Consider the following 27,960-nt stretch of genomic DNA (forward strand, 5'->3'; position numbering starts at 1 on the left):
CTCTTGTCAATTTGAAAGTTAATATTTAGGATATAACCAACCATAAAATTGAGTTTAAGGTCTTATTAAAGCATGTAACTAGCCAAATTTGTTCTGCTTTGTGAAACTTTCCTGGCTCCATCAGGCAGATAATCCCTTCTGCTTCTTTGTTCCCAAATAGTATTTCTTCAGTAGCCAATAAACATTTTCAAGGTACCAAAGTGCATAGCATGCTGTTGGCCTCTCTCAAAATTGAGGTCCCTGAGGACAGACGTGGTGGTGTCTTAGTCTTTTCTAAATCCAGCTTTTATTAATGTGGGTAATATCTATTGACATTTACCATATTTGAAATTTAAAAATTTTATTAATTTATTAATAAAACAATAAACCTATTACATGTTAAGAAAAATAACATCTTTTATAAAACCTACATTTTCCAAATTAAACAGAAAAATGGCAGTTCGCATTTTTGCAGATCTCTTTAGTCTAACTTAATAGAAGATATCTATACTTCTACAATCTGTTGCAATATATGGTGTGAAGTATATGAAGAAAATCCAGACTCATACACACAAATATATAGTTGGAAAAGGAGTATTTTAATAGCCTTTTCAGAAGTTGTGATACTTCTGATACTCTGATACTACACCCAAATCTGACGAGTGGTCGTTTCTCAAAGGTTAGTTGCAATGTAGAATCTGCAAATTTATCTATGAACTTTTTGTGCTGATAGGTCTTACAATCTGAATGGAATGTTTGTGTATGATAACATCACAGATTGGTTATTTGGAAAATAGTTTTTCAGTTATTCAGTTCTCCCAACTGTTGACACATTTAAACAGTATCAAAATTTTAAAAAATTATTTAATTAATACCATGTTGATTTCATTAGAAAGGTCTATAGTAGGTATTAAGAAGCTGCCAGGCTTACCATGGTAGATTAAAAATTTCACTTGAAGGCTCAAATTTTATCACTGGCAACAAACATTCAGTTGTTTCCTATGACAACCTGAAGTGACAAACTCTCTTCATTTATTTTTGAGAAAACGTATGCCAGCCATCCAAGTATGAATAACCAGTTTATCAATTGTTCTTTCAAGTAAAAGTGGTGTTCCATGGAAAGTGACCTGTTTGGCCCCCTTCACAATTACACAAATGCTTTTCTTCAAGACAACCAAAAAGATATGCTTTATGCACAAACCCATTCAATCACACAGAGTATTGAAAAGACAGAGTATTGTGAATAAAATATATACTGACCCATCAAAGACATTCTTCAGGGAATATATGGCAGTGAAGAGTACAGCAGCTACTAAATACGACTGCCTTGTCTTTGTGGTAAGGCACCAGCAGTTTTACCCACCATTGTTTTGCACCAACAGTGCAAACGGCAACACAGTGAGTGTTATTAGGCAAGTAGTTTTGAACTAGTAGACCCCTCCACGGACCCCATGTTAATTAACATGCATTATGTGGGAAGGGAAGCAGATGTGCTTTCATGTCCAGTGAAAGGAGTGTGCTGCCAGGTCTATGTGTCCAGTTGCCCATTAGGAGATGGTCCTCACTAGGATTAGTAGAGCCTAAAATCATTATACATTTAAATCCTAGAGCCTCCTCACCTGATTCCATACCCACTAAGCAATCTTTTGATAAATGAATTGCCACTTCAGGCAGAAAATGCCAAGTGACTAGGCTGATGTAACTGGCCTGCTTCAGTTACATTTCTCAATGTAAATTACACTTATTAAACAGTCTTGATGAGCTTTGAGTCCGCAATTCTGAATCCAATCAATTTTGGGACACTGATGAGGTAGTTTCTGAGAGTAAATGCAATTTTGTAACTTCTCTATACAGTTTTTGTTCCTAATGACACCTTTGAGATTGTCTACATAGGAATGATACTTCATATGACAATTTTAAATAGAAAATCAGTTTTTTTGAGTCTAAAAACAGCAAAAACATATAAAATGTTAAAAATATTATTTCCTAAATTCTTGAGAAGCCTATTCTATATAAATTTCTTTAGTTATAGTTTGATGCTTTAAACACTGAACAAAAATTCTTTGTTGATAAGGTGAGATTACGTGCAGGTACAGAGAACTAATTTGTTCAACACTTCAACTCCATTCTAGCATGTCTTCCTGAATTGTAGAGGCCGAAAAGCTATCAACTACATTTTCCAGATTCCTTTGCAGTTAAGAGTTTTAGATGACATTTAGGTTCCTTCCAATCCAATGTACTAAAGCGAGCAAGACTTTAATTTGGAGCTGCATTACGTGGGAAGGGAAGCAGATGTGCTCACATGGAATGTGGCAGAGGTGGACAGTCCTAGAGACCTAGAGTCCTAGAGTCCTAGACGACAGCCTCATTCAGCAGTTTCCTGATCCCAGGACAGGCAACAGCAATTTGATGGCCCAGTTCTATAGTGTGGTTTAGGGATACATTTCTGGAAGATCAGGCAATTATTCTGTGAGCTACCTATATACCTTAATAAACCCTGTAGGTCTAAACTATCTTGAGTAGATTTTGTTGAAGTCAAGAACTGACCAACTCACATTCTAGTAACACTTCCTTTCACATGATCATGTTTGTGGTTTCTGTAGTTTTATGGCAATATTTTCTTTCTCAGTGGCTTTTCTAAGCTGAGACAATGTCCCTTGTACATAGTTAAACGCTATTTTAAAAAACCAAACTACTATGTCAAGTTTTAGGATACATCTATAATTTTATTACAAAACCATTCTTTTGGCATTAGTTGGTTACAGTGATAGCAAGATACTGTGAGTGTGGCAGAGCAGCTCTAATGTAACACTGCATTCCCTGCTTCCTGGACCCAAATTTAAGTTACCTTATACCCATTACACACAAGTTACCAGCGTTCATTAATGCTGCAAATCCTGACGCATATTCCCTTTAGGGAGGAGCTGATGCTAAGGGATTAGAGTAAATGTTGGTAAGTCTACAAAAGCTCCTTCGTGGGACTTTGTTTCTTCGCCCTCCCCCCAAATTACTTTGCTTTAAAAGAATCAAATTACTAGTCTGAATAGCAGCAGCACCGAAGGAGCATCACACTTAGTTCTTGTTAAAAAGCAGTACCTGTGCAATGCACGTTTTACACCACAGGCAAAGGGAATGACCGCTTTAGTTTTAAACTCCTGCATTAGAGTCTCTTAAAAAAATAAAAGCATTCCATCGCGTTCTTCCAGATGGTGTTATTGCTGTACATTTGTTGGTGGGTCATCCTCTGTGCTGTGTTTGCTTTGAAGGGATCTTCCAATATATCTCCAATATTCCTTTCTTATAGTGTCCTTTTCTTTAGCTAGAATTTCACACAACTGAAAATGAAAAACAAAAATTCTTTAAAGATAATGTGTAAATCAATCTCTAGGGCAAATGCTTTTGAGCCAACACAGTTAAACTCAGAACATGTTCAAATGAGATACATCATTATAATCATACACTGTGTTCACTAGTGATGTGGGTTTTGCCCTGTTCTGAACAGTGGAAATAGTCCTGCACTGAACTCGAGTGAACATGCTGAAAAGGGTATGAATATAGTGGCATTGGACAGACCAAATTCTGAGACACCAAGAACAGAGTTCTACTGACTTACCTCTAATGCTTTATTAAGAATGTCCTCCTTGTTGTCACATTGGTTTTCTAGCATGTCTTCATAGATATCCACAAGAAAGGCAATTAGGTAGGGGGAACTGTGACTTGGTTGTAAATCAAGTAACTGATTTAACAGATTTGGATATTTGGAAAGACCACGATCCTGTAAAATCCTAAAAAAAATTATTCTCAATTTTGAGAAGGAAGAACAAAAATAATAAAAAGATCATAAGAAAATGACCTCTGTAACACGAGCAAGAGAGGAGACTTATTTTGAATGAATGAAAAACTAAATGAAAATTTTAAATTACGTGTGAGTTTTATTATTAGATAATTATGAGCTGAGTATAATTAGTTAAAAAGAATAATGAAACTTAAAAGTGATCATTTAAAACTCAAACTGCAACACACACACAATTAAATCAGAAAATAAACCATCTTCTTAAAATTAAAAAAGTGAAGGAAGAAAACAAGAGAGAAGTTTCTGTTTCTTCTTGAGATGGTTCCTTATTCTTTTAGCTCTCCAGATGTTATAGGCCCCAACCCTGGATATATCTCCAAATGTGACTGGGCTCCATACTTTATGTTCTTTGGGCCTAGTCTCCAGGGAGACCTCTAAGCTCGAAAAGGAGCCTGGTTGTATCAGTAGCCAGGCAAGTGAAACCTTGTCAATTTAAGGAATGAGACTTGTAACAGGAGATCTCTAGAAATGAAAACAGAAAGGTTGGCTATGCATCTGTGCAATCTGCTTGTAAATAGTTTGCTTTGTCTTTACTATGTTCCTGGGCTAAACAGAAACTAAGTGTGTATATCCCATTCTCTGAAATAAAGACTATAGGATTCATAAATACAACTATAACTCTATTACTGTTTAGTCATGGACTATTCCAAAAACTGTGCTGGTCTGTGCTTGGGGGCTGGAGAGAAGGCTAGAAGGCACTGTTCTTGGGTGTCACCATCTAACACTGGTATACTTCTCTTAGATCCAGAAAAATGGATAATTCTTTAGCATCCTTTTGGAATCTGATTAATGGAATATATTCCATGATACATCGTATTAGCAGGTGGTTTTTATATAAAACAATCCAAAACAACCTCTTACCCTTTCAAATAGTTCCATGCACTTTCATTATGCGGTACTAGTTTGATCATTTCTAGAGTGTACCTATAAGAAAAAGACCACAAAGAAATATGTGTAATTTTAAGAGCAGTGCAATAGTTAGAAACAGTTTTAATAAGATTGTGGCACAGCTTGGATATGTGCTTTCATTTATCTTAGTGGGCTATGACTAGGTCTAGGTCATATCTAAATTAGAGAGAATTCTTCAAGTCAGCAGTTTTCAATTCATAGTTACATAGTTCCTCCCTCCTGTAAATTTGTAACCAATTCTGGGAAAGGACACCTAATATGAAGGCTCAATTCACAACAGGAAAATGAACTGATGTGGAGGATTTCCTTTAATTTAGGCTTTCCCTTTGAAGAAAATGTCAGCTAAAACAGGAGGTTTTTTCCTTTTATTGGTAAAGCAATCTTGAGAAAAAGTCTAAGATCTACTTATGCCCAATTTAAATCATTCAAAAAGGAGAACTACATAATCTTAGGAGCTGTAATAAAAAATAGCATGGAAATTTTATAGACAAAGAAAAAAAATGAGAAATCAACACAAATGTGTATTTCTTATATTCTGAAACAAGATTACTAGTTAACTATGATGTGATTACCAGTCAAAATGGACACTCCCTTTCTTTTCCCTTCAACCAGATTATTAAGTACAATTTAGATCCAATTACAACAAATTCCAAGGGAGTGACAGAATTTAGCTTCACTACATACTTGCTCAAACGAGTAAGTCACTCACTGACTAAAATTTAGTAATCTTGGTTTTATTGCTGTTTTATTTATTTTTATTTATTGTTTCATTACTGTTACGATGGCATTTTTTTTTCCCAGAGAGTACAGTAGTCCACCTTTCTCCATAGGATGGGTTCCCAAACGCCCAGTAGGTGCCTGAAACCAGAGTATCAAATCCTATATATACCATGTTTTCTCCTATACATCCATATCTATGATAAAGCTTAATTTATAGGCACACTAAGAGATTAACAATTAATAAATAGATCATAATATACTCATTGTAATAAAAGTTATATGAATGTAGTCTCTCTGAAAATACCTTATTAGACTGTACTCACCCTTCTTGTGATGATTTAAGACAATGCCTACATGGTAAGTTGAAGTGAGGTGAATGACAGGCATTGTGATGTAGCGTTAGGCTATACTACCTACTGTCTCACCACACATGTGTCCTCAGGAGGATCGTATGCTTCTGGACTAAAGCTGCCATGAGTAACTGAAACTGCGGAAGGCAAGACTGCAGGTAAGGGGGGAATACTAGAACAATAAACTCATCCAGCACTATGAAAAAGTTTTTTCCAACTAATTTTACATAAACTAGTATTTCCAGTTATTTTTCAAACCATGTCCCTGCATGTTTTCACTAGGCATTATAGATTATTTCATTTTGCAATACCTAAAGAATTTTATTCATATACCTATGCACTAAAGCATGATCTATTTTAATGGTTAAAACATGCACTTTGAGGTCAGAGTGCCTAGCTTCTTTATTTTTTTGTTGTTGGTGTTGTTTTTGTCTTTTTAAGTAATCTCTATACCCAACATAGGACTTGAACTCACAACTCCTCGGACTCACGACCCCAAGATCAAGAGTTGCATGCTCTACCCACTGAACTGGCTGGGTGCCCCAGACTGCTTAGATTCTAATCTTAGCCCCATCAATTATTATCTGTGTGCTCTTAGGCACACTATAGAACTACTCTGAACCTCAAGTTCCTTATCAAGTATCCCACAGTGTTGTTATGAAAATTAAATAAGAATTCCTGGCATGTAGTAAATGCTTAATAAATGGTAATTGTTGAGGCCCCTGGGTGGCTCAATCATTTGAGCATCGGACTCTTAATTTCGGCTCGGGTCATGATCTCAGTGTTGTGGGATTGAGCCCTGTGTTGGGCTCCATGCTCAGTGCAGAGTCTGCTGGAGATTCTCTCTCTCCCTCTAAATAAAATAAAATCTTTAAAAAATAGATAAATAAAATAAAATAAATGGTAACTATTATTAATAGTACTAGTAGTACTCATGAAAATATGGCCATGACATATAAAATGAAAAAAGCAATGTGTAAAATACCACTGCCTACGTTGCGGTGCATACATGTTTGCAAATGTACTTTAATAAGGTTTGGAAGGATCTGCACTAATTGTAGCTCACTCTAAAGAATGGGGTATGGGAAGAGAGAGAATAAGAGATTTGATGTTTTACTTTACACAATTCAGAACAGTTTCCCCCTACAACTAGACTGTATTACTTTTATAATAAAAGGAAAAAAAACAGAAAATAATCAGATAAATCTATATTCTTTAGAGTTAAAAAATCTGGTTAAACTAAATTCTAGATAACTACAGCTACTCTTAGCATTTTAAATATTTCTTTTACCTATCTTAATGGTATGATAAGCCTTGAATATAGAAAACTCTTAGATTTTTTTTTAAACAATTTTTTAAAGATTTTCTTTTTAAGTAATCTCTATATCCAACGTAGGGCTCAAACTCACAACCCCGAGATCAAGAGTTGCATGCTCCACCAACTGAGCCAGCCAGGTGCCTGTGGAAAACTCTTAGATTCCTGACTGATTGTTTCTATTTGGTAATAAAAAACCAGTGATCTGCCTTTGAAAACTATGAGACGTTTCCATTTTTCACTCTTCATACTCAACTTTCAAGTATCTTATTACACCTAACTTAATGAAGTATGCTATAGTAAATAAGGAATATGTAGTATTTGAAATCCCTAATTATTAACTGGGTTAATTCAAGGAAGAATAACCTGAAGCATTCTACCTTTTAGCAAGAAAGCTATTGAAATCTCTAAAGGATGACACTTTACTGTCCTTCAGAGTGCTTTTGTCCTAATTTTCATAATACCAACTCTAAAATAAAAAAAAGTACTATATAGAGGGCTGGATGATGAGTCTGAATTTTCTCTACTCAAGCCCCAGTATTTAGGTTTGAGAGTAATAAAATTATTTCAGTAAGTTCACTGTTACCCCTCAGATCAATACTATTCAACAGAACTTGCTATGATGATGAAAATGTTCTTTATCTGTGCTGCCCAATATAGTAGTCATTAGCCACATGTGGGTACGGAACCCCTGAGAAGGAATTCATATAACTGAGGAACGGAATTATGTGATTTTAATTAATTTGAACTTAAGTAGTCATATGTGGCTAGTGACTACCACATTAGACAGCGTAGCTTTGAAGAGTCGAACAGTAAAAAGAAAGCATGAGACATGCTTGAGGGGAATGTGTATGCTCCAGAAAGAAGCCTACAGCAGACAGAGAGTTAATGCAGGACACTGGATGATAGACCTCTTTCCCTTTTAATTTAAATCACCAGAACCCTATAAAGAACAGAGAAAAGCTAGCTGCCCTGACCCTAACAGAAGTAATAAGAAGGGAGATGAAGAAGGCAGATGGTCATAAACATCAGCTCTTCCCAGGAGCTGTTAAAACAACTTTTATTTTTTTATTTTTAATTTTTTTTAAGTAAGCTCTAGGCCCAACATGGGGCTTAAAACTCACGACCCTGAGATCAAGAGTCACATGCTCTACTGACTGAGCCAGCCAGAAGCCCCTAGGACAACTTTTATGATTAAAATTATGAGTATGAAAAAAAAATTATGAGTATGTTCTCATCAGGCTATAAAAACAATAAATAATATTCAAATTTAAAACAGACACTGAGACAAAAGAGACAAAGTCAGAAAAGAGGTGACTATTAATGTTTATGGATATTAGTATTCATTCCAATTCAAAAAATTCTAGCACTTATAATAGCTTTTTGTATGCTAAAGCAGTAGTTTTCAACTAGGGATGGTTTTACCCCACAGTGGACATTTGGCCATGTCTGGGGACATTTTGTTTGTCACAACATGGGGGGAGAGTGGGTTACTGCTGATATATAGGGTGTAAAGGCTAGAATGCCACTCCACATCCTATAATGTACAAGACAGCCTCCTACAACAAAGACGTCCTGCTCCAAACCCTGCACAGTAGAGTAACAGGGCTCCTGAGGACTATTATCTAAAGGACACCAGAATTTAATGAGATAGTTTTAAAAATAAAGCTTCCTAGACACTATGTAATCTGATTTCTTCTCAATCTGTGATAGCAACAATATTTCAAGAAACTTAAGACACTACAGTGTAGAGGTATACTACAGTAGCTATAAATTGGTCCTTAAGGTTTTCATCTAAGTATTCTGTCCTATTAGTTCAATGAGGGCAGGATCAGAGGCAGTCTTGATCTTTGCTGGATCCCCGATGTCTGAGACATGATAGGTACACAAATACTCTTTTAATGAGGGACGCCTGGGTGGGTCAGTTGGTTAAGCAGCTGCCTTCAGCTCAGGTCATGATCTCAGGGTCCTGGGATCAAGTCCCACATCGGGCTCCCCGCTCAGCAGGGAGCCAGGGAGCCTGCTTCTCCCTCTCACTGCCACTCCTCCTGCTTGTGCTCTCTCTCTCTGACAAATAAATAAAATCTTAAAAAAAAAAAATGAGTGAACAAGTGAAGGAGATTACTAACTGGACTTCTCTCTCCAATATAGCACGATCATTGTAGCCAGTGGTGTTAGAAATTACGAAGTATCTTTGGTTCCAGACAGAGTTATTTCTCACATCCTCTTTAAGAAGTTGGTCTACATACTGCAGCTCATTATCCCAAAGTTTAAATTCCTAAGAGAAAAGAAAAAATATCCAATTAGAAATGTCCCATTACTTTTGTTTTTTAAGAACAACCCCAAGATCAAGAGTCACATGCTCCACTGAGCAAGCTAGCCAGGGGCGCCTAGAAATGTCCCATTATTAATAAAAAAAAATAAAAATAAATAGGGGCGCCTGGGTGGCTCAGTTGGTCAAATGTCTGCCTTCGGCTCAGGTCATGATCCCAGGGTCCTGGGATCGAGCCCCGCATCGGGCTCCCTGCTCAGTGAGGAGCCTGCTTCTCCCTTCCCCTCTGCTGCTCCCCCTGCTTGCGCTCTCGCTGTCAAATAAACAAAATCTTAAAAAAATAAATAAAAATAAATGAAATTTCAGCAAAGCTAGTGAAGCTAGTGAAGATGTGGGACTCATCACATATTTGGAGGAAAATGATAGTTGCAGGTCAAGGAAGTGGAAGGGGAAAGAAAAGTCATCAAAGACAAGGGAATGGTCACAAAGAAAGAGAAAAATAAGGAAGAGAGAGCAAAGTGGCCTGTGATTTGGTACTATCTTCTTGAGAACAATTTATATACCAAGAGACATGTTTATACTACTTAAACTGACCCAAGAAGTATTCTCTTGGGGACTAAATCACAGGCAAAAAAGGTATATGTAACTAAATGCTTATGCATTAAGGTGAAAATTTAAAGGGGGAAAAAACCAAACTCAGAAAATGATTAAATATAGTATAGTATATTAATAGGATGGATTTGATATGAATACATAATATTAAGTAAAAGAGAAGTATTAAAAATGCACATATGATAAAATTACATTAAAATACATGGAGAAATATACACAACTATATTTAGATACAAATCTTTACGTTATAAAGCTGTTTTAGTAAAAAAAATTATGGGCAGGAGAAAACCAATTAAGACAATTTAAAAAAGGAATGAAAAGTCAAAACTTAACAAATGCTGCAAAAGTTGGGGATGTTAATTATGAAAAAGCTAATGGAGTTATATTTCTTTTTTTTTTTTTTTTTAAGATTTTATTTATTTATTTGACAGAGAGAGACACAGCGAGAGAGGAAACACAAGCAGGGGGAATGGGAGAGGGAGAAGCAGGCTTCCCACCAAGCAGGGAGCCCAACACGGGGCCTGATCCTAGGACCCTGGGATCATGACCTGAGCCAAAGGCAGATGCCTAATGACTGAGTCACCCAGGCACCCCTGGAGTTATATTTCTTATCTGATAATGGCAAAAGGGTAGAATTTCATATAAAAAATAAAAATACCAAATATCTTTAGAAAATGTATCCCTTTAATCAAATTTAGAAAAGCTTACATTTTTAAGTAAAAAAAAATTTTGTTGGGGCGCCTGGGTGGCTCAGTCGTTAAGCGTCTGCCTTCGGCTCAGGTCATGATTCCAGGGTCCTGGGATCGAGCCCCACATCGGGCTCCCTGCTCAGTGGGAAGCCTGCTTCTCCCTCTCCCACTCCCCCTGCTTGTGTTTCCTCTCTCGCTGTGTCTCTCTCTGTCAAATAAATAAATAAAATCTTTAAAAAAAAAAAAATTTTGTTAACTGCTCTTGTATAATGAATAGTGCACAAAGTAGCAATCACTGGAAAAAATTCACAGGAAACAACACTAGAATTGTTTGCTGGAATAAATAAATGCCCAGAGTGGGAGTTAGAATTTTATGCTAAACCCTGAATAACTCTTCTCTTCTATTCAGGGTTTAGCATAAAATTCTAACAAGTGGGCAGAAATAAAATACTATCTATTACTGTAAAATCATATTCCAAAGTTTATGTATGTAAAAAACCCCTGTAGGTGCCATGCCCTTGTTAATTAAAATAACACAGCTGTATCAGAAAATTACAACTACCTTTTCTATTCAATCTGCTAGTAAATATAAGATGTGATGCAAATTCAATCTAAAAAATACAAAAGTTACTATTATTCTTCTTTAATATGAAACTACTTACAACAGATCTTGAGAAATTACAAGATTAATCAGCATGAAGAATGTCAGGTTTTAATTAAGTATCTTAATAATTCTTAGTCATTATATTTTGTGTGATCTTTATGTGTGTTTTCGTTCAAGAGTATACTTACAATTTAACAGTAATTTTAATTATTTAATTCAGTTAAAACAATCTGAAAAACATTTTAACAAGAAAGGCAATACCTGAATAACCCATTGTCGATGTTGCCAGGCATGATAATTCTTTGCATCCTGATTAAGAATATCAGCAATAAATTCAAGCTCCTGAGATGGATCTTTTAGCCATTCCACTAATACTCGCCTATGATGCCTAAAGCAGGGAGAAGAAAAAAGTTTTGTGTTAATGTATCCAAGAACCGAAGTATCAACTGCATGTGTTGTACTATGTGATGTGGAGGGACACTCAAAAAACAGAAATTCACCTCTAATTCTCAAGATTATACTGGAGAGAAAAGGTAACAAAGAAGAAACACTCAGAGGGAAAAATTCCAGAACACTAAGTAAGAGTTGAGAAACATAAAACAATGATTTGTGTGTAAAATGAAATCAGATACTTACTTAGGGTTTAAAGAAGGTTTATTTCAATCTAAATCTGGAAGTAATCTTTTGACAACCACAAAATCCTGTCAAAGAATTTTGAAACATTGCCAGATGGCATAATCAGACTATAGGAAATGTGATACTATTTAATCAAGTACAGAAGCTCCTCTGGTTATAAATAGGCTTTTAATTTTTCTTAAGTCCACAGCATCACATACAAGCAACTGCTCATTCCATCAATTCGTAGGCAGAACTGAATTTGCTTCTACTCTGGCAAGTAGCTATGACAAGTTCCAAGTTTGTCAAGAGTTGTTTCTGTACTAGGAAAATGCTTCTAAGAGTTTTCTGTTGGGTTCTATTTTTATAATTTTTCTTAGCTGAAATATTTATAAAAATCTATTAGTGAAAATGTTTTAAAAGTCACTGTAGTGACGGTTGTACGTATTTTGTAAATACACTAACACCACTGACTATACATTTTAAATGGGTAAATAGACTAATGATGTACTATATGTTGGCTAATTGAATTTAAATTTTAAAAAATGGGTAAATAGTAGGGGTGCCTGGCTGGCTCAGTTGGTAGATCATGGGATTCTTGAACTTGGGGTCATGAGTTCAAGCCCCACATTGGGTGTAGAGCTTACTTTAAAAATAAATAAATAAATAGGTAAATAGTATAATATGTGAGTTATACCTCAAAAAAGCTGTTTTTAAACAAAATCATTAATATTCAATATACTAAAAGTGAGTAGGAGTGATGGGAAAAGGGGAAAGATTTGATGCTTAATGAATGAATGAATGAATGGAAAATTTAAAAATTCATCTTACAGAATATTAAGAAGGCAAGATACTACTAAGAGGAATATCCTAGTGGGAAAGGCTTCTAAATTTATTTCAGAAATCTCCCAAGTTAGTGAACACTAGTAATAATTTACTTTTCTAGGTTCCTGGTAAATTCTGTAATTTAGGAAAAACTTAAGAATTAGGTCCTTCCGCATGTCAAGTTGACCCTCACCACTACCACCAGCAGTACCTCCTCCTCCATCTCCAAAATAACAGCAACCACAGTAGCTTCCATTCAAGGGGTGCTCACTATATGCCGGGTGCTGTTCAAACTCTATTTCTTTCCTATTTGTTCTCTGTCCTCCTGCTCCATAATGCCTCTTTTTTTCCTCCACTGTGTTCTGTTCAACTCACCCATAATAATCCCTATAGTTTTGTCTATGCTAACTTAGGGCTTAGTTTCTAGAACAAATATACTCTGTAAAACACTCTGCACCATTGTGGTTTTCACACTGCACTGTAAGATAACTGGCTTTATTATGTGCTTTCCCTGTTAGACTGTGTGGTTCATCTTTGTATCCCCGCCATCAATAAAAAAATTTTGAATAAATGAATGAAAGATGAAATACCAGAAAGTCATTTTTTAACACACTGGATAGAAAACATTTTTTCAGATTCTTTACTCAAAACTTTTCCAACAGTATTATATGCTAATGTCAATTTTTAAATAATAATAGCAGTACACATATTTGAGTGTTAACTTGAGGTTAGGCACCACTTTAAGCACTAAACATAAAATCATCTCATTTAGGAGCACCTGGGTGGCTCAACTGGTTAAACATCCAGCTCTTGATTTCAGCTCAGGTCATGATCTCAGGGTCGTGAAATCGAGGGGCTCCTTGCTGAATGTGGAGATTGCTTAAGATTCTCTTTCTCTCCCTCTCCCTCTGCTCCCCCAGCCCACTCTCCTCTCCCTCAAAAAAAAAAAAAAAAATCTCATTTAATCCTAACAACCCTATGAGACAGGTAACATTAGCTCCAATGCAAAGTACTAAAATTATAAAAAAACCCAAACAATTCCCTATAATCTTATCACCTAATGGGCAGGTAATATTAACATAATGACGTATTTCCTTCCTATTTTCATCTTACCAAACTTGATAGTTTTTGGGCTGTTCCTCAATTATTGCAGTGATGTAGTTCATTTCCTCATGTAGATCCTTTTGAAGTGACTTTAAGAGAACTCTCCGAAAATGCCTATAGCAAACACCAAGTATTGTTTCATTACTCTACATAAACTGCCTAGCCACAGTATCTGATGAAGGTAAAACAACAGAGTTAGACACACTTCTTTTTTTGGTAGATATTCTATATAACCAATAATTTAGCAATGTAACTGCGTTTGGTTTTCCAAACTCATACAACTATTTGGTGACTGGAAGAATCAAGCATTTTGAAGTAAAAATAGTGGAAGACAACAAATGTTGAGAGAGGAGAAAAAGACAACCAACTAATGATTATTTTTAGGTAACACTCTGGTTACGAGTGTTCTATTACAGGAGAATCAAAGACATCTCTTTCCCTATATTTCCCTATATGGCACAGCTTGTTCATTCAGATATATCATTCATATAATAAATTAATTCCATTATAAACATTATCAAATATTTTGTTTTCAGAGCCACCACAAATATGCTATTTATATATGAAACAAGTTTCTCTTAATTTCTTCATAGGCAGAATCAAATCATTAAAAAAACCTTTTCTCTAAAAACATGATTATTAGTTCTGGTCTATTTTTACTTCAAAATTTCCAACTCAATGTATAATAAAAGACAAACAGCTGCTTTATAAGTATAATGCTAAATAGGACAGATAACAGTATTTCTCTATTTTATTAGTTTAAGGAAAACTAGGCTTCATAAAGCATGGCCATAAATAAGCAGCTTGGTTTACATGAGTAATGTTATCCAGTATACTGCCTTTAAAAAAACAGCAAATAAACTTAGGAAATTTTAAAATACATTCTAAGTTACTTTGTGTTATGTATGGTCAGGAATTTCTTAAAAGATAAGAAAGTGCATATCAGAGATATAAAATGATGGAATATCATACTAAGAATTCCAGTGAAACATGGTAGATTAAATGAGTAAGTTTATCCTGACACCCTAATAAAACCCCACAAAAATGACAGTAAGGGAATAAATAACAGTATAAACCACAAAGACAAAGAGAATTAGGAACCAAGGGGTATCACAGCATTTGGAAGAGGTCAACAAAACTACGGAAAATGGTAAGCTGACAGAAAAGTTTTAACTGACTTTGAAAAACAAAGTGCTAAAAACCTGTCAACAGAGGAAGAAAGGTTCAGAGATCAGGTGTCAGGTATCCTCAAAATTGGGAATCAAGTATGGGGTTAAAAACAGTATAAAATCTAGGGGCGCCTGGGTGGCTCAGTTGTTAAGCGGCTGCCTTTGGCTCAGGTCATGATCCCAGGGTCCTGTGATCGAGCCCCACGTCGGGCTCCCTGCTCAGTGGAGAGTCTGCTTCTCCCTCTCCCTCTGCCTGCCTCTCTGCCTACTTGTGCTCTCTCTCTCTGTCAAATAAATAAATAAAATCTTTAAAAAAAAAACAAAACTGCTGCACCCTTAAAAAAAAAAAAAAAACCCCGTATAAAATCTAGAAAGAGCTCTTAACAGCCAAGATCCCTCCCCCAACCTTAAGCAGAGAGGTGACAGCATCACTGGCCTGGTGTGAAATAACAGAAAAAATATATATAGGTCTCTGCCCCTGGTTCCTGGCACAGAGCTCCTGGAGCAGTTAGAAATTCCTAAGTGATAAGAGCACTAGAAGCAGGGCACCTGGACGGCTCAGTCGGTTAAGTGTCTGCCTTAAGCTCAGGTCATGATCTCAGGGTTCTGGGATCAAGACCTGCCTCGGGCTCCCTGCTCAGCAGGGAATCTGCTTCTCTCTCTCCCTCTGCCCCTCACCCCGCTGGTGTGCTCGCGCTCTCTCTCTCAAATATATAAATAAAATCTTAAAAAAAAAAAAAAAAAAAGAGCATTAGAAGCATTCTATTGAGGCAACTCTAGGTGGGCTCCTTAGGTGGCTCCTGGTCACCAGGAAGACTAAACCTTGATCAGAAGCTTGGAATTATCAGTTCCACCTCCAGCTGCCTAGATAAGAGAGAGGCTAGAAACAGAGTTAATAACTGATCATGCCTACATGAGGGAACCTCCAAAGCATCCCAATACTAGGAGGGTTGGAGTTTCTAGATGGGTGAACCTATCCATGTTCTGGGAGAGGACATATCCTCCATGAGGACAAAAGATCCTGAGCTTGGGACCCTCCCAAACTTTGCCCTATATATCTCTTCATCTGGCTGTTCATCTGTATCCTTTTATCACATCCTTTAATAAACTGGTAAACAAACACTCTAGCAAATTAACTGAACCCTAGAAGGGGGTCATGGGAACCTCTGATTTATAGCCCATTGGTTAGAAGCATAGGTGACAACTGACTTGCAATTAGCCTCTGAAGTAGGGGGCACTGAGCCTTTAACCAGTGGGATCTGACGTTATCTCAAAGTCAGGTAGTTAGACAATGTCAGAACTGAGTTAAATTGCAGAACACACAGCTAGTATCAGAGAGAACTGCTTGGTAGGGGAAAAGCCCACAGCCATCTGGTGATCAGAAATGTCAGAAGTGAAGTGTTTTGTGTGAAAGTAAAGGAGACACACAGAAGGATAACTGTGGTTCTTTCTAAAAACCTGGCAAGACACAAGTGGCTTTATTCTCTGGAGAAATCTGAAGCAGAAAGGAATACCAGACACAAGAGAAATACAGGGCAAAGAAAAAGACTAGAAACTGGGAAATTTAAAACACTGATATACTAAACAGCTGAGAACCCCCACCCCAACCAATCTTCCCCTGCCTGACCCCCCTAATTGTGGCAGCCAAACACATACTCCTCAGGCAATAATCAGACAACTCTTCTTTGGAGAAACAAACCAACCACAAGAAAAGATCTAGAATTGCTGACATGTGAAGATTTCGCACAAAACAGCCACCTCTCCACTCACTAACCTCACAGTGAAGCCCACCAGCGGATAAGTCCTGCCACATACACAGCTTCCAATCAGGATTTTTCCTACCTCTTGAGAGTTTGAAAGGAGAGTCAAGGATGTGAGAAAAATACTTACATGAAAGAAAGAAACCAAAACAAACACACAGAGAAATGAAAATATATCACACATCTATGAAATAAAAGACAAGATGCTATTAAAAAAATATTCAGAAAATAATAAAGAGCTTTGGAAATTAGTAATTTTTTAAAAAAGATTTTATTTATTTATTTGACAGAGAGATACAGCGAGAGAGGGAACACAAGCAGGGGGAGTGGGAGAGGGAGAAGCAGGCTTCCCGCGGAGCAGGGAGCCTGATGCAGGGCTCAATCCCAGGACTCTGGGATCATGACCTGAGCCGAAGGCAGGTGCTTAAATGACTGAGCCACCCAGGCGCCACTGGAAATTAGAAATTTTTGAGTGCAGATAGAAATCAGAAGATAAAGTTGAGGAAATATTTCAAACGTAAATGAAAAGACAAAGAAATGAAAATAAAAAAAAGCAATCAAAAACATACCACATACGACTAAAAAAAAGCATTCCAGAAAGAGAAAAAACAGGCGAAGAGAAAAGGAATTATCAAACATAAAAAAATTCTCTGGACCTACTAAAAAGGTTTAAACGAAATAACGGAAGTGTTCTCAACAGAAGCTAAAGGAAATAGAAAACCAGTTTTAAAATTCTGAAGGAAAACAATTTCTAATATAGAATTCTACTAATAAAGTTGAGAAGAGACTAAAGAAACTTTTCAATATATCAAATCTCACAAATGATTTCCCACACATCCTTTTATAAGTTCTCTTCAACTCAAGGATGTGGTCGATAAAATGAGAGAATAAATCAAGAAAGAGACACAGGTCAGGTCTGGAGATAGGGGATCGAACGCATGAAAGAGTTTGAGATTAGATGTGCAGTGCCCACACTGGTGAAGAAGAAAAAAAAGGAGCTGAAGGATTACCTGTTGTGTTCAGCAGTAATGACACATTTTACACATATCAGAGAGCCTGGGAGACAAATTACTTACTGGCACAAAGAAAACAAAACTAAACAACAAAAAAAGGCAATCTGTTAAAAGGAATGTACTCTGAAATACTATAAAATGTGGGTCAGCATATTTAGAATATATAGGTTAACTTAAGAAAAAAGAGCAAAGAGTTCTTACCTATGGGGAGGGGACACTGGTAGAGAAAAGGAAGGGGACAGAGGATGCCATTTTTCATTCAGTCTCTGACTTTTAAACTCATAGTGTGAATTATTATTATGATAACAAAGTTTAGTTATGAAAAAGAGCCATCTGAAAACATGAGACATTTAAATGGGGACTATTAATGATGAGTAGTACTTACCACACTGTATAATTGGCTGCATTTAACTCAATAGCATCCCTGGTTAGTTTAAAAGCTCGTTCACTTCTTTCATCACGCTGCAGGACAGCCCGGAAATAATCATAAACATCTCTAACTGGGGACAGAGCATACAACTGCATTAGGACTATCTTCCTTGTTTAAACTCAGCACTATAATACAAAATGCTGTTATATCTTACAAGGAAAAATACTGAATTTATATCATTTATAACAATAAGCAAAAGAAAGTCAAATGACTGTGGGAATGCCACCCTGAGAATGCTTTAGTGTCACAGCCATAACATCTGTGTAACTATGCTTCCCACTCATGTATGTACAGGGGGCTAGTGCCAGACTCCAAATCTCTGAAAGACGTCAGGCATTAAAGTAAAATTAAGAGTGTATATATTCAAATATATTCACTTACCTGGTTTTCCCACATTGTATTTTTATCAGTTTCATAACTGAAAAAGCAATGTACACAATGGTAGAAAATTCAAACCATACAAAAAGGTTCACACTAAATTTCCATTCAACTAAATTCCTAGTCTTTCTCCAAAGAAGCAACCACTGTTAACTGATTCTACTGTATCCTTCCAAATATATGTTCTAAATACATCATCCCGTTTTTTACACAAATGAGATCACATTGGGGGCCTGGCTGCCTCAGTCAGTAGACCATGCAACTCTTGATCTTGGGTTTTAAGTTCAACCCTCACGTTGGGTGTAGAGATTACTTAAAATAAAATCTTCACAAAGATAAAAAAAATAAATGAGATCACATCACACTCTATGTTCTGGGCCTTGCTTTTTTCACTCACACATTATTAAAGGTAGTGCAAAACTTACATACTCATTGACTCAACAATTCCAGTTCCAGGAAGTTTTCTTACAAATATACTTCCATATGTACCCAAAGCATCCAAAGAAATTTACTGGAGTATTTGGTCACATAAAAAACTTTTAAAAGGCTGGTCTGATGGTAATGGGTTAATCAGAACTTACTAACATTAGTGTCACTAAAGTTGGTATACAACCCCCCACTGCTAAATTTGACTGGCTTAAAAAAAAAGGAAATGAAAATTGGAAACAAATGATAAAGAATGAGCTAAGTCCATTATGACACACCCTTACAATGACATACTACCCAGTTGTTAGTACTGAGACTGCTCTGGTATGTACAGCTATGGAGTAATTGCTAAGATTGTTAAGTGAAAAAAGTCAGGTGCAGAGCAGCATGCTATTCATTTAGTTAAAAATATACGCTTATTTATGAATATACTGAGGAACAGGGATGAGAAGACATAATTTTCAACAGTATTCCCTGTTACAAAGTGCACCACATTTCTTCAATAGCTGCAGAGCATTTCACTGTATGGTATTCAAATTTTATCTAACTCATCCCCTATAAATGAATGTTTCATTCTTTTGCTGTCCTGAATATAAACTGTATGCTATCCTGAGTATCAGTGTAGGTACATGTGCAAATTCAGTGTCTACAGAATAAATTCCTACAAGTAGAATTACTGCATCAAGGTGATGTGCACTGTTGATGCTGACAGGTTTTGCCAAATTAAAGATCTGATCAATATATATACTCCCTCCAAGAATGTATGAATGACCTATTTTTTCCACATCCTCACTGACAATATCAAAATTTCTCATCTTTGCCAATCTCTTAACTGAAGAAACTTATAGACTTTGGCAAATATTAACCTGTTGTATTCCCATTTTCCACAAGACAAACTGAGGCTGAGAGAGATCAACAAGTTCACATTGGGTCAGTGTTCCTTGCAGACAGAAGTTAAACCCAAATCTAGGGGTGCCCGGTTGGCTCAGTCAATAGAGCATGTGATTCTTTTTTTTTAAGATTTTATTTATTTATTTGAGAGAGAATGAGATAGAGAGCGAGCATGAGAGGGGGGAGGGTCAGAGGGAGAAGCAGACTCCCTGCCGAGCAGGGAGCCCGATGCGGGACTCGATCCTGGGACTCCACGATAATGACCTGAGCCGAAGGCAGTCGCTTAACCAACTGAGCCACCCAGGCGCCCCTAGAGCATGTGATTCTTAATGTTGGGGTTGGGAGTTCGAGCCCCACGTTGGGTGTAGAGATTGCTTAAAATTAATTAAAAAAAAAAAAGTTAAACCCAAATCTAGTCTGACATCAAAGCCCATGCCACTAATCACAATGAACTAGTAGATACTGCAGCTGAAATGCCCTCATAACATAGTATAGTTTAAGGCAGAGAACAGATTATGCCCCAAGACAGACTATGAAAAAAAACGTGTGTTAAAACACTCCTCAATACTTTTTTCCACAATTAAAAATGTATGTGGACATGCTATGCTATTTTTCTTACAGTATACAATTTTCCAGCTACTGACAGTTTAAAAACTTTTAACAGGGATGTATGGAAACGTCAAAATATCCTTGTTTGCTTAACCATTCTGTTACTATTGGCAATGTGGATTGTTTTCAATTTTGCTTTATAAAAATCACTGCTTTAATCTTCCAATAACTTTGCATTAAAATTTTTTTAATTACGTGCACATATTGTTTCCTTAGACTATAACCCCAAAAGTGAAGTTATCAGAAAACATGAACAATTACAGCTCTTTACAAATTCTGAGACATTAAAAGGTTACCTACTTCTAAACACTATCTTTAAAAAGCTGAATTTAAATCATACCAGAATAAAATTTAGAAAGAATGTAAGTGGCAAACAACAATGAAACTAAGAACCAAGCTCCCAAATATTTTTCAAGTTATAACAAAATGCTTAGAACACATTACCTCTATATACAATGTATATATACATTTATATACACACCTATCTACACATACAAAACATATACACTTGCACATATACGTCATATACGTAGCATAAAACCAACTTTGTGGAGACAGGGGAAACATAATGAGACCAGTGGAAGGCTATATACCAAATTTTTTTTTTTAAAGATTTTATTTATCAGAGAGAGAGAGAGAGAGCACAAGCAGGTGGGAGCGGCAGGCAGAGGGAGAAGCAGGCTCCCTCCTGAGCAGGGAGCCGATGCGGGACTTGATCCCAGGACCCTGAGATCATGACCTGAGCCGAAGGCAGAGGGTTAACCGACTGAGCCACTCAGGTGTCCCGGCTATATACCAAATATTAACAGTGGTTATTTCTCTTTTTAAACTGGTAACTTTTACTGCATCATCAAGAACATTCTTTTTTTTAAAAAGTTTTTACTTAAATTCATCAGTTAACATACAGTTTAATATTAGTTTCAGGTGTAAAATATAGTGATTCATCACTTCCATACATCATCTGATGCTCATCACAAGCACACTTCTTACTCCCTATCACCTATTTCACCCTTCCCCCCCACTCACCTCCCCTCTGGTAACCATCAGTTTGTTCTCTATAGTTAAGAGTCAGTTTCTTGGTTTGTCTTTTTCCCTTTGCACATTTGTTTTGTTTCTTAAATTCCACATGAGTGAAATCACATGGTGTTTGTCTTTCTCTATTTCACTTAGCATTACACTCTCTAGCTCCATCCAAGTTGTTGCAAATGGCAAATTTCATTATTTTTATTGCTCAGTAATATTCCATTGTATATATACCACATCTTCTTTATCCACTCATCAGTTGATGGGCACTTGGACTGCTTCCGTAATTTAGCTATTGTAATGCTGCTATAAGCATCAGGGTGCACGTATCCCTTTGATTAGTATTTTTGTACTCCTTTGATAAATACTTAGTAGTACAAGTGCTAGATCATAGGGTAGTACTATTTTCAACTTTTTGAGGAACCTCTATGCTGTTTTCCAGAGTGGCTGCACCAGTTTGCATTCCTACCAATAGTGCCAGAGGGTTCCCCTTGCTCCACATCCTCGTCAACACTTGTTGTTTGTGTTGTTGATTTTAGCCATTCTGACAGGTGTGAGGTGCTATCTCATTGTAGTTTTTTTTTTTTTTTAAACTTAACTGGACACTTAACTGACTGAGCCACCCAAGCACCCTTCATCAGTGTTTTATAGTTTTCAGAGTACAGGTCTTTCACCTCTTTGGTTAGGTGTATTCCTAGGTATCTTATTGTTTTGGAGGCAACTGTAAATGGGATTTATACCTTAATTTCTCTTTCTGCTGCTTCATCACTGGTGTATAAAAATGCAACAGATTTCTGTACATTGATTTTGTATCCTGCAACTTTACTGAACTTGTTTATTAGTTTTAGCAGTTTTTTGGTGGTCTTTCAGGTTTTCTATATATAGTATCACGTCATTTGCAAATAGTGAAAGTTTTACTTCTTCCTTGCCGACTTGGATGCTTTATTTCTTTTTCTTGTCTGATTGCTGTGGCTAGGGCTTCCAGTCCTAGGTTGAATAAAGGTGGTGAGAGTGGACATCCCTGTTTTGTTCTTAACTGTAGAAGAAAGCTCTCAGTTTTCCCCACTGAGGATGATATTAGCTATGGATTTTTCATATATGGCCTTTATTATACTGAGGTAAGTTCCCTCTAAACCTACTTTGTTGAGGGTAACAGTGGCTATTTCTTGATGGTAAGAGTGTTCTTTTGATTTTAACATCCTCAAAATTTTCTAAGATGAGCATTTATTACTTCAAAAAATATTTTTAATTAAAAAGAAATATATATTCCATGCAAACATTGTAAACAATACAAAAGTACATGAAGTTTCCCTTACTCCAATGCCACTCCCCAGTGCACTGGATTTTTATCAAGGGTAATGGTTGTTACCAGATATTTTTCTAAGTGTGTGTGTGTGTAGTTTTGTTGTTTATTTTTTTAAATTTTTATTTATTTATTTTTATTAAGTAATCTTTATGCCCAACATGGGGCTTGAACTCATGATCCCGAGATGGAGAGTCCCATGCTCCACTGACTGAGCCAGCCAGGCACCCCTGTTGTTTATTTTTAATGAAATTGGTATAATATTTTTCATACTGCTTTCCATTTTGGCATTCTCCTCCTCAATGGTATGTTCTTCCATGCCAACATATACATATCTACATCACTCTTTTTCCACTATTCCATATAAAGAACATGGCATAACTTACATGTGAATGCTATTTTTTTTTTCAGAACAGAATTCTGTAAGTGGGAATAGAATACACAGCCTTATGGCTTTATATGTCAAGTTGATAGGCTCATAAATTAATCTGGGGTTATATAAATAGAATTTTATATTCATTAGATTTTTTCTGTAGTTTTCAATATTAAAATATTCTTTTAACTAAATATTACACATTTGATACACTGTCATACTCAAAGTTTCTAAAACGTACTTGGCTTTTTTCACTCAACATTGTTTCTGAGGTCTGTCCAATGTTCTAAAAGATCTAGATCCTCTTAACGGTTACTTAGTATTCAACTGTATGATAATGTATGTTTTATTTATCCATTTTCCAAAACATAAATATGTAAGTGGCTTCCAACATTTTGCTTTTTCAAAAAATGCTGCAAATTGTAATAGTTAATACATATAGTGCTTACTCTGAGCCAGACAGTTTTATTATTTTATATATATAATTTACTCACTCTATAAAGTACTGGCCCTTGAATGACACGGGTTTGAACTGCACAGGTCCATACATATGCAGATTTTTTTCAATACAGTATAGCACCATATTTTTCTTAGGAATTTTTTTAAGAGCTTTTTTTAAAAAATTTTTTTTGAGAGAGAGAGAACAAGCTGGGGGAGCAGGGAGGGAGAGGGAGAAGCAGGCTCCCTACTGAGCAGAGAGCCTGATGCGGGACTCAATCTCAGAACCCTGGGATCATGACCCGAGCTGAAGGCAGACACTTTAACCAACTGAGCCACCCAAGTGCCCCGATTCTTTTTTTTTTAAACTAAACTCTACCCCCATATGGGGCTTGAACTCATGACCCCTAGTTTAAGAGTCATATGCTCTACTGACTGAACCAGCCAGGCACCCTTCCTTATGATTTTCTTAATACCATTTTCTTTTTCTCTAGCATAGTTTATTGTAAGAATACAGTATATAATTCATTTAACTACAAAATATGTGTTAATTGACTATTTATATTATCGTAAGACTTCCAGGAACAGTAGGCTATTAGTAATTAAACTTCTGAGGAGTCAAAAGTTATACATGGATTTTCAACTGAGCAGGGAGGAGGGAGGTCAGCACCCCTAACCCTCATGTTATTCAAAGGTCAACTACAGCTACTACTATTATCCTCATTTTACATAGGAGAAATAAAGGTAAAGGTTAAATAATTTGTCCAAGGTTATAGAGCTAGTAAAATGGTGAAGTTAGAATTTAAATCAGTTGGTCTGTCTCTGAAGTGTGTGTTCTTAACCTCCTAGTACATGTCTTCTGATGTCATATGCCAGAGTGCACCCAGAATATATCACTGGAAGCAGTATTTCAAGGTTATACGATAGAAGCATTTTCCAATTTTACTAGATTAAACCAAACCCCAAAATGGCTAAACATGAAAATTACCATCTGAAATGTACGTATCTGTTCATATGCCCTAAGATCTGATATCGTACAATAGTTTTAATTTTTACCATTTAATGCATGGTTGGGAAATAACATTCCCATTTTATTTGTATATCTTTCATTCCTAATGATAATGGACATCCCCCCGCCTTTAAAAGCCAATGGAATTTTCTCTTCTGTAAACTACCAGCTCATATACCCTTTGTCTATTTTTTTATGTTTGCCTGTTTCCTTAACCTTTTGTAGGAATTTCTTGTAAAGTTCTGAACATCAATCCTGTTTCATATGGTGTATCTTTTCCCATACTATTGCTTCCTTTTTAACTTGCTCATGGATATCTTCTGTTGTACAGATTTTAAATTTTGATATATTCATCTATCAGTTTTTGATTGACAGGTCATATTTATCCATCTTTTTCCTTTGTGGTTTCTAATCATGATATATTAAGAATTTTAAATGTTAATCTTTTTCACCCTGCAAAAAAAGCTTTTTTAAATTATTTAACCAAGAGAAATGTATGATTGTATCGGTTTCTCCAACATCTTTGTTATATGTACGTAATGAATCTGAAAGTGGTTTTCACCTCTCTGATCACTAGTGAGGTTAACATCTCTTCACAGATATTTCCATTTCTTCTAGTGAATTATCTCTCTGTATCATCTCTCTTCGTAGTGTGAAAGCTTTGCATTTTAATGCAGTTGTATCTTCTGATCTTTTCCTTAATTCTGAATTTTACATCTTGCCTAATAATACCTTCTTCACCAAAAGAAAGAGAGATTATTCTCTTGTTCCTTGTATATTTACAGTTGTGTTTTAGAACTTTAATTCATCCGTAATTTATTTTCACATAAGACATGAGATAAGGATGTAATTTTACTTCTATCCAAATGCACAGACAACTGTTACAAAACCGATTTCATTAATCCATCTTTTCATACAAGTATAAGATGTCCTTTTTATCACATATTAAGTTCCCATCTATACTGATCTATTTTTAGATTTCTTATTAATCTATTTATTTCTGCACCAGTTCCACAAATTATTTTTAGTAGTACATTTTTATATTTGATAAGTCAAACCTTCATACCATCTACTTCCTTTTCAAACATTCCTTGGCATTACTTCATAATCAAAAGAATACAATAGACGCTTTTTGTAAAAAAGGAATAATCTTGGATAACAAAGCCTTAACTGAAATGTGTACATAACACACACACATACACACACACATACACACACACCACAGAGGTTTGAGGATTATGAGGCCACCACAACCAACAGAAATCAGAACACATACACACACACACATATAAATACAAAGCTAGCATTCCATTTTATTCATGTACACTTTCTTAGAAGAACAACTAACATTTGCATGACCTTCAATTTACAAAGCATTTTCATTCACATTCATTATGAAAGAATGATACTTTGTCAAAGAAAATAATCCACTCATTTTAATATCAGTTAATGTATTCCAACTGAGCCTAACACTTCATTGCTGAAATATATTTCAAAATGCACAAGTTTCACCAACCAAAGTTTATTCTACATAAAACAGTAACTCCTTTATGTTGTATCTTGTGTGCAGATTAAACAGTAAATGAAAAGCACAATCACAAGTACCTATTACATACTATACTGTAGCATTCATTATTTATACTTGGAATATGTCCATTCTTTGGACAAAATAAAAGTTTTAACCATGAAAATGAATTATTAAAAAACGAGTATTAGCTTAAGTCATTTAGATCTTTATTAGACAAAAATCTGTCATCTACCTAACCAGATAATTGTCAATTTCAATTCTGCTACTAAGTTTGACTTGTAGACCTTTTCCCAATAAAAAATAAACTTACATTTTTCACTATAAATGATCTGGACCACTGGATTGGGGCCATCATTCTGCGGCACTGGATCTATATCAGCCCATTCTGCTCTGTCCCTGAAATACATATATTTTTTCAGTGATTGTATTCAAACACATAAGAAGAAAAAGAACTCTGGTGTTTTTAAAAATAGTGGTGGGAGGTGGGAGGGATGGGGTGGCTGGGTGATAGACATTGGGGAGGGTATGTGCTATGGTCAGTGCTGTGAATTGTGTAAGACTGTTGAATCACAGACCTGTACCTCTGAAACAAATAATACATTGTATGTTAAAAAAAAAAAAAAAAAAAAAGAAGAAGATAGCAAGGGGAAAAAGAAGGGGGGGGAATCGGAGGGGGAGACGAACCATGAGAGACTATGGACTGTGAAAAACAAACAGGGTTCTAGAGGAGAGGGGGGTGGGGGAAATGGGTTAGCCTGGTGATGGGCATTAAAGAGGGCAAGTTCTGCATGGAGCACTGGGTGTTATACGCAAACAATGAATCATGGAACACTACATCAAAAACTAATGATGTAATGTATGGTGATTAACATAATAATAAAAAAATAGCAACAACCACACTTCCATTAATATTAGTAACTTATAAATATTTTAATGTAATCATGGTTGGATTTTTTCATGACCAAGTTTTGCCGTTTTGCTTTACATATTAAACCTTTTTTTTTTTTTTAGATTTTATTTATTCATTTGAGAGAGAGAGAGAGAGCACAGGCAGGGGGGAGAGAGAAGCAGACTCTCCAATGAGCAGGGAGCCCAACATGGGGCTCGATCCCAGGACCCTGGGTCATGACCTGAGCCGAAGGCAGACACTTAACCGACTGAGCCACACAGGCACCCTAACATATTAAACTTTTAAAGTAACATAAATTGAATAATCTGCCCATTAAAATAAGTTAATAAATCAACAGTTCTCAAATTTAAAGTTTTTATGTAAGTGTAGAAACATGTTTGCAGTAAGTACACAATAGTTTTAAATTAGAAATCAATTTAATTCATTGGTCTAATAAGACTTTTTGGAATTAGCATTTTAAAAAACTGAGTAACAATTTACTAGGAACTGACATTTTAAAATCAAAGTAAGCACTATTAGTTTACTATACTGAGAGGTAGTCCAGGTGGTCTTTAGAGAGCAGGTTATGAAATCTAATAACTGTCTGAGCTGGAACGTAGGCTCTACCATTTATCAGCTGTGTGACCTTGAGAAAGTTACTTAATCTCTCTGGGCCTCAGTTTCTTCATTTATAAAATGGAGATGATATTACTAACCAACCTTAGAAGGCTGTTTGGAGGATTAAGTGAGATAATATGTTAAGCAGTTAAATGTGTGCAATAGTAAGCACATAATAAGTATATTACATATATATACTGTTAGTATATAATCAATATATGAAATACACATTACCATGTTATAAATATAGCATATA

The 27,960-nt window shown here is 35.9% G+C and overlaps 1 protein-coding gene across 1 annotated transcript in view; it reads right to left on the reverse strand.

The window, feature by feature from the left end:
* Positions 1 to 444: 444 nt before the first annotated feature.
* The window catches only part of FNTA (farnesyltransferase, CAAX box, alpha), a 29,144-nt gene continuing 1,628 nt past the window's right edge, over positions 445 to 27,960 (reverse strand). The window contains exons 2-9 of the mRNA XM_032413298.1: positions 26,508 to 26,593; positions 18,175 to 18,289; positions 13,857 to 13,961; positions 11,565 to 11,691; positions 9,256 to 9,404; positions 4,694 to 4,756; positions 3,593 to 3,764; positions 445 to 3,314 (exon numbers count right to left, since the gene is read on the reverse strand). Coding sequence (XP_032269189.1) covers positions 3,192 to 3,314; positions 3,593 to 3,764; positions 4,694 to 4,756; positions 9,256 to 9,404; positions 11,565 to 11,691; positions 13,857 to 13,961; positions 18,175 to 18,289; positions 26,508 to 26,593 — 940 coding nt within the window. The 3' untranslated portion in view covers positions 445 to 3,191. The remainder of the gene's footprint in view (positions 3,315 to 3,592; positions 3,765 to 4,693; positions 4,757 to 9,255; positions 9,405 to 11,564; positions 11,692 to 13,856; positions 13,962 to 18,174; positions 18,290 to 26,507; positions 26,594 to 27,960) is intronic.

This window comes from Phoca vitulina, unplaced genomic scaffold (genome assembly GCF_004348235.1).
Source record: "Phoca vitulina isolate PV1807 unplaced genomic scaffold, GSC_HSeal_1.0 scaffold15, whole genome shotgun sequence".
In the NCBI taxonomy this organism is placed as follows: domain Eukaryota; kingdom Metazoa; phylum Chordata; class Mammalia; order Carnivora; family Phocidae; genus Phoca; species Phoca vitulina.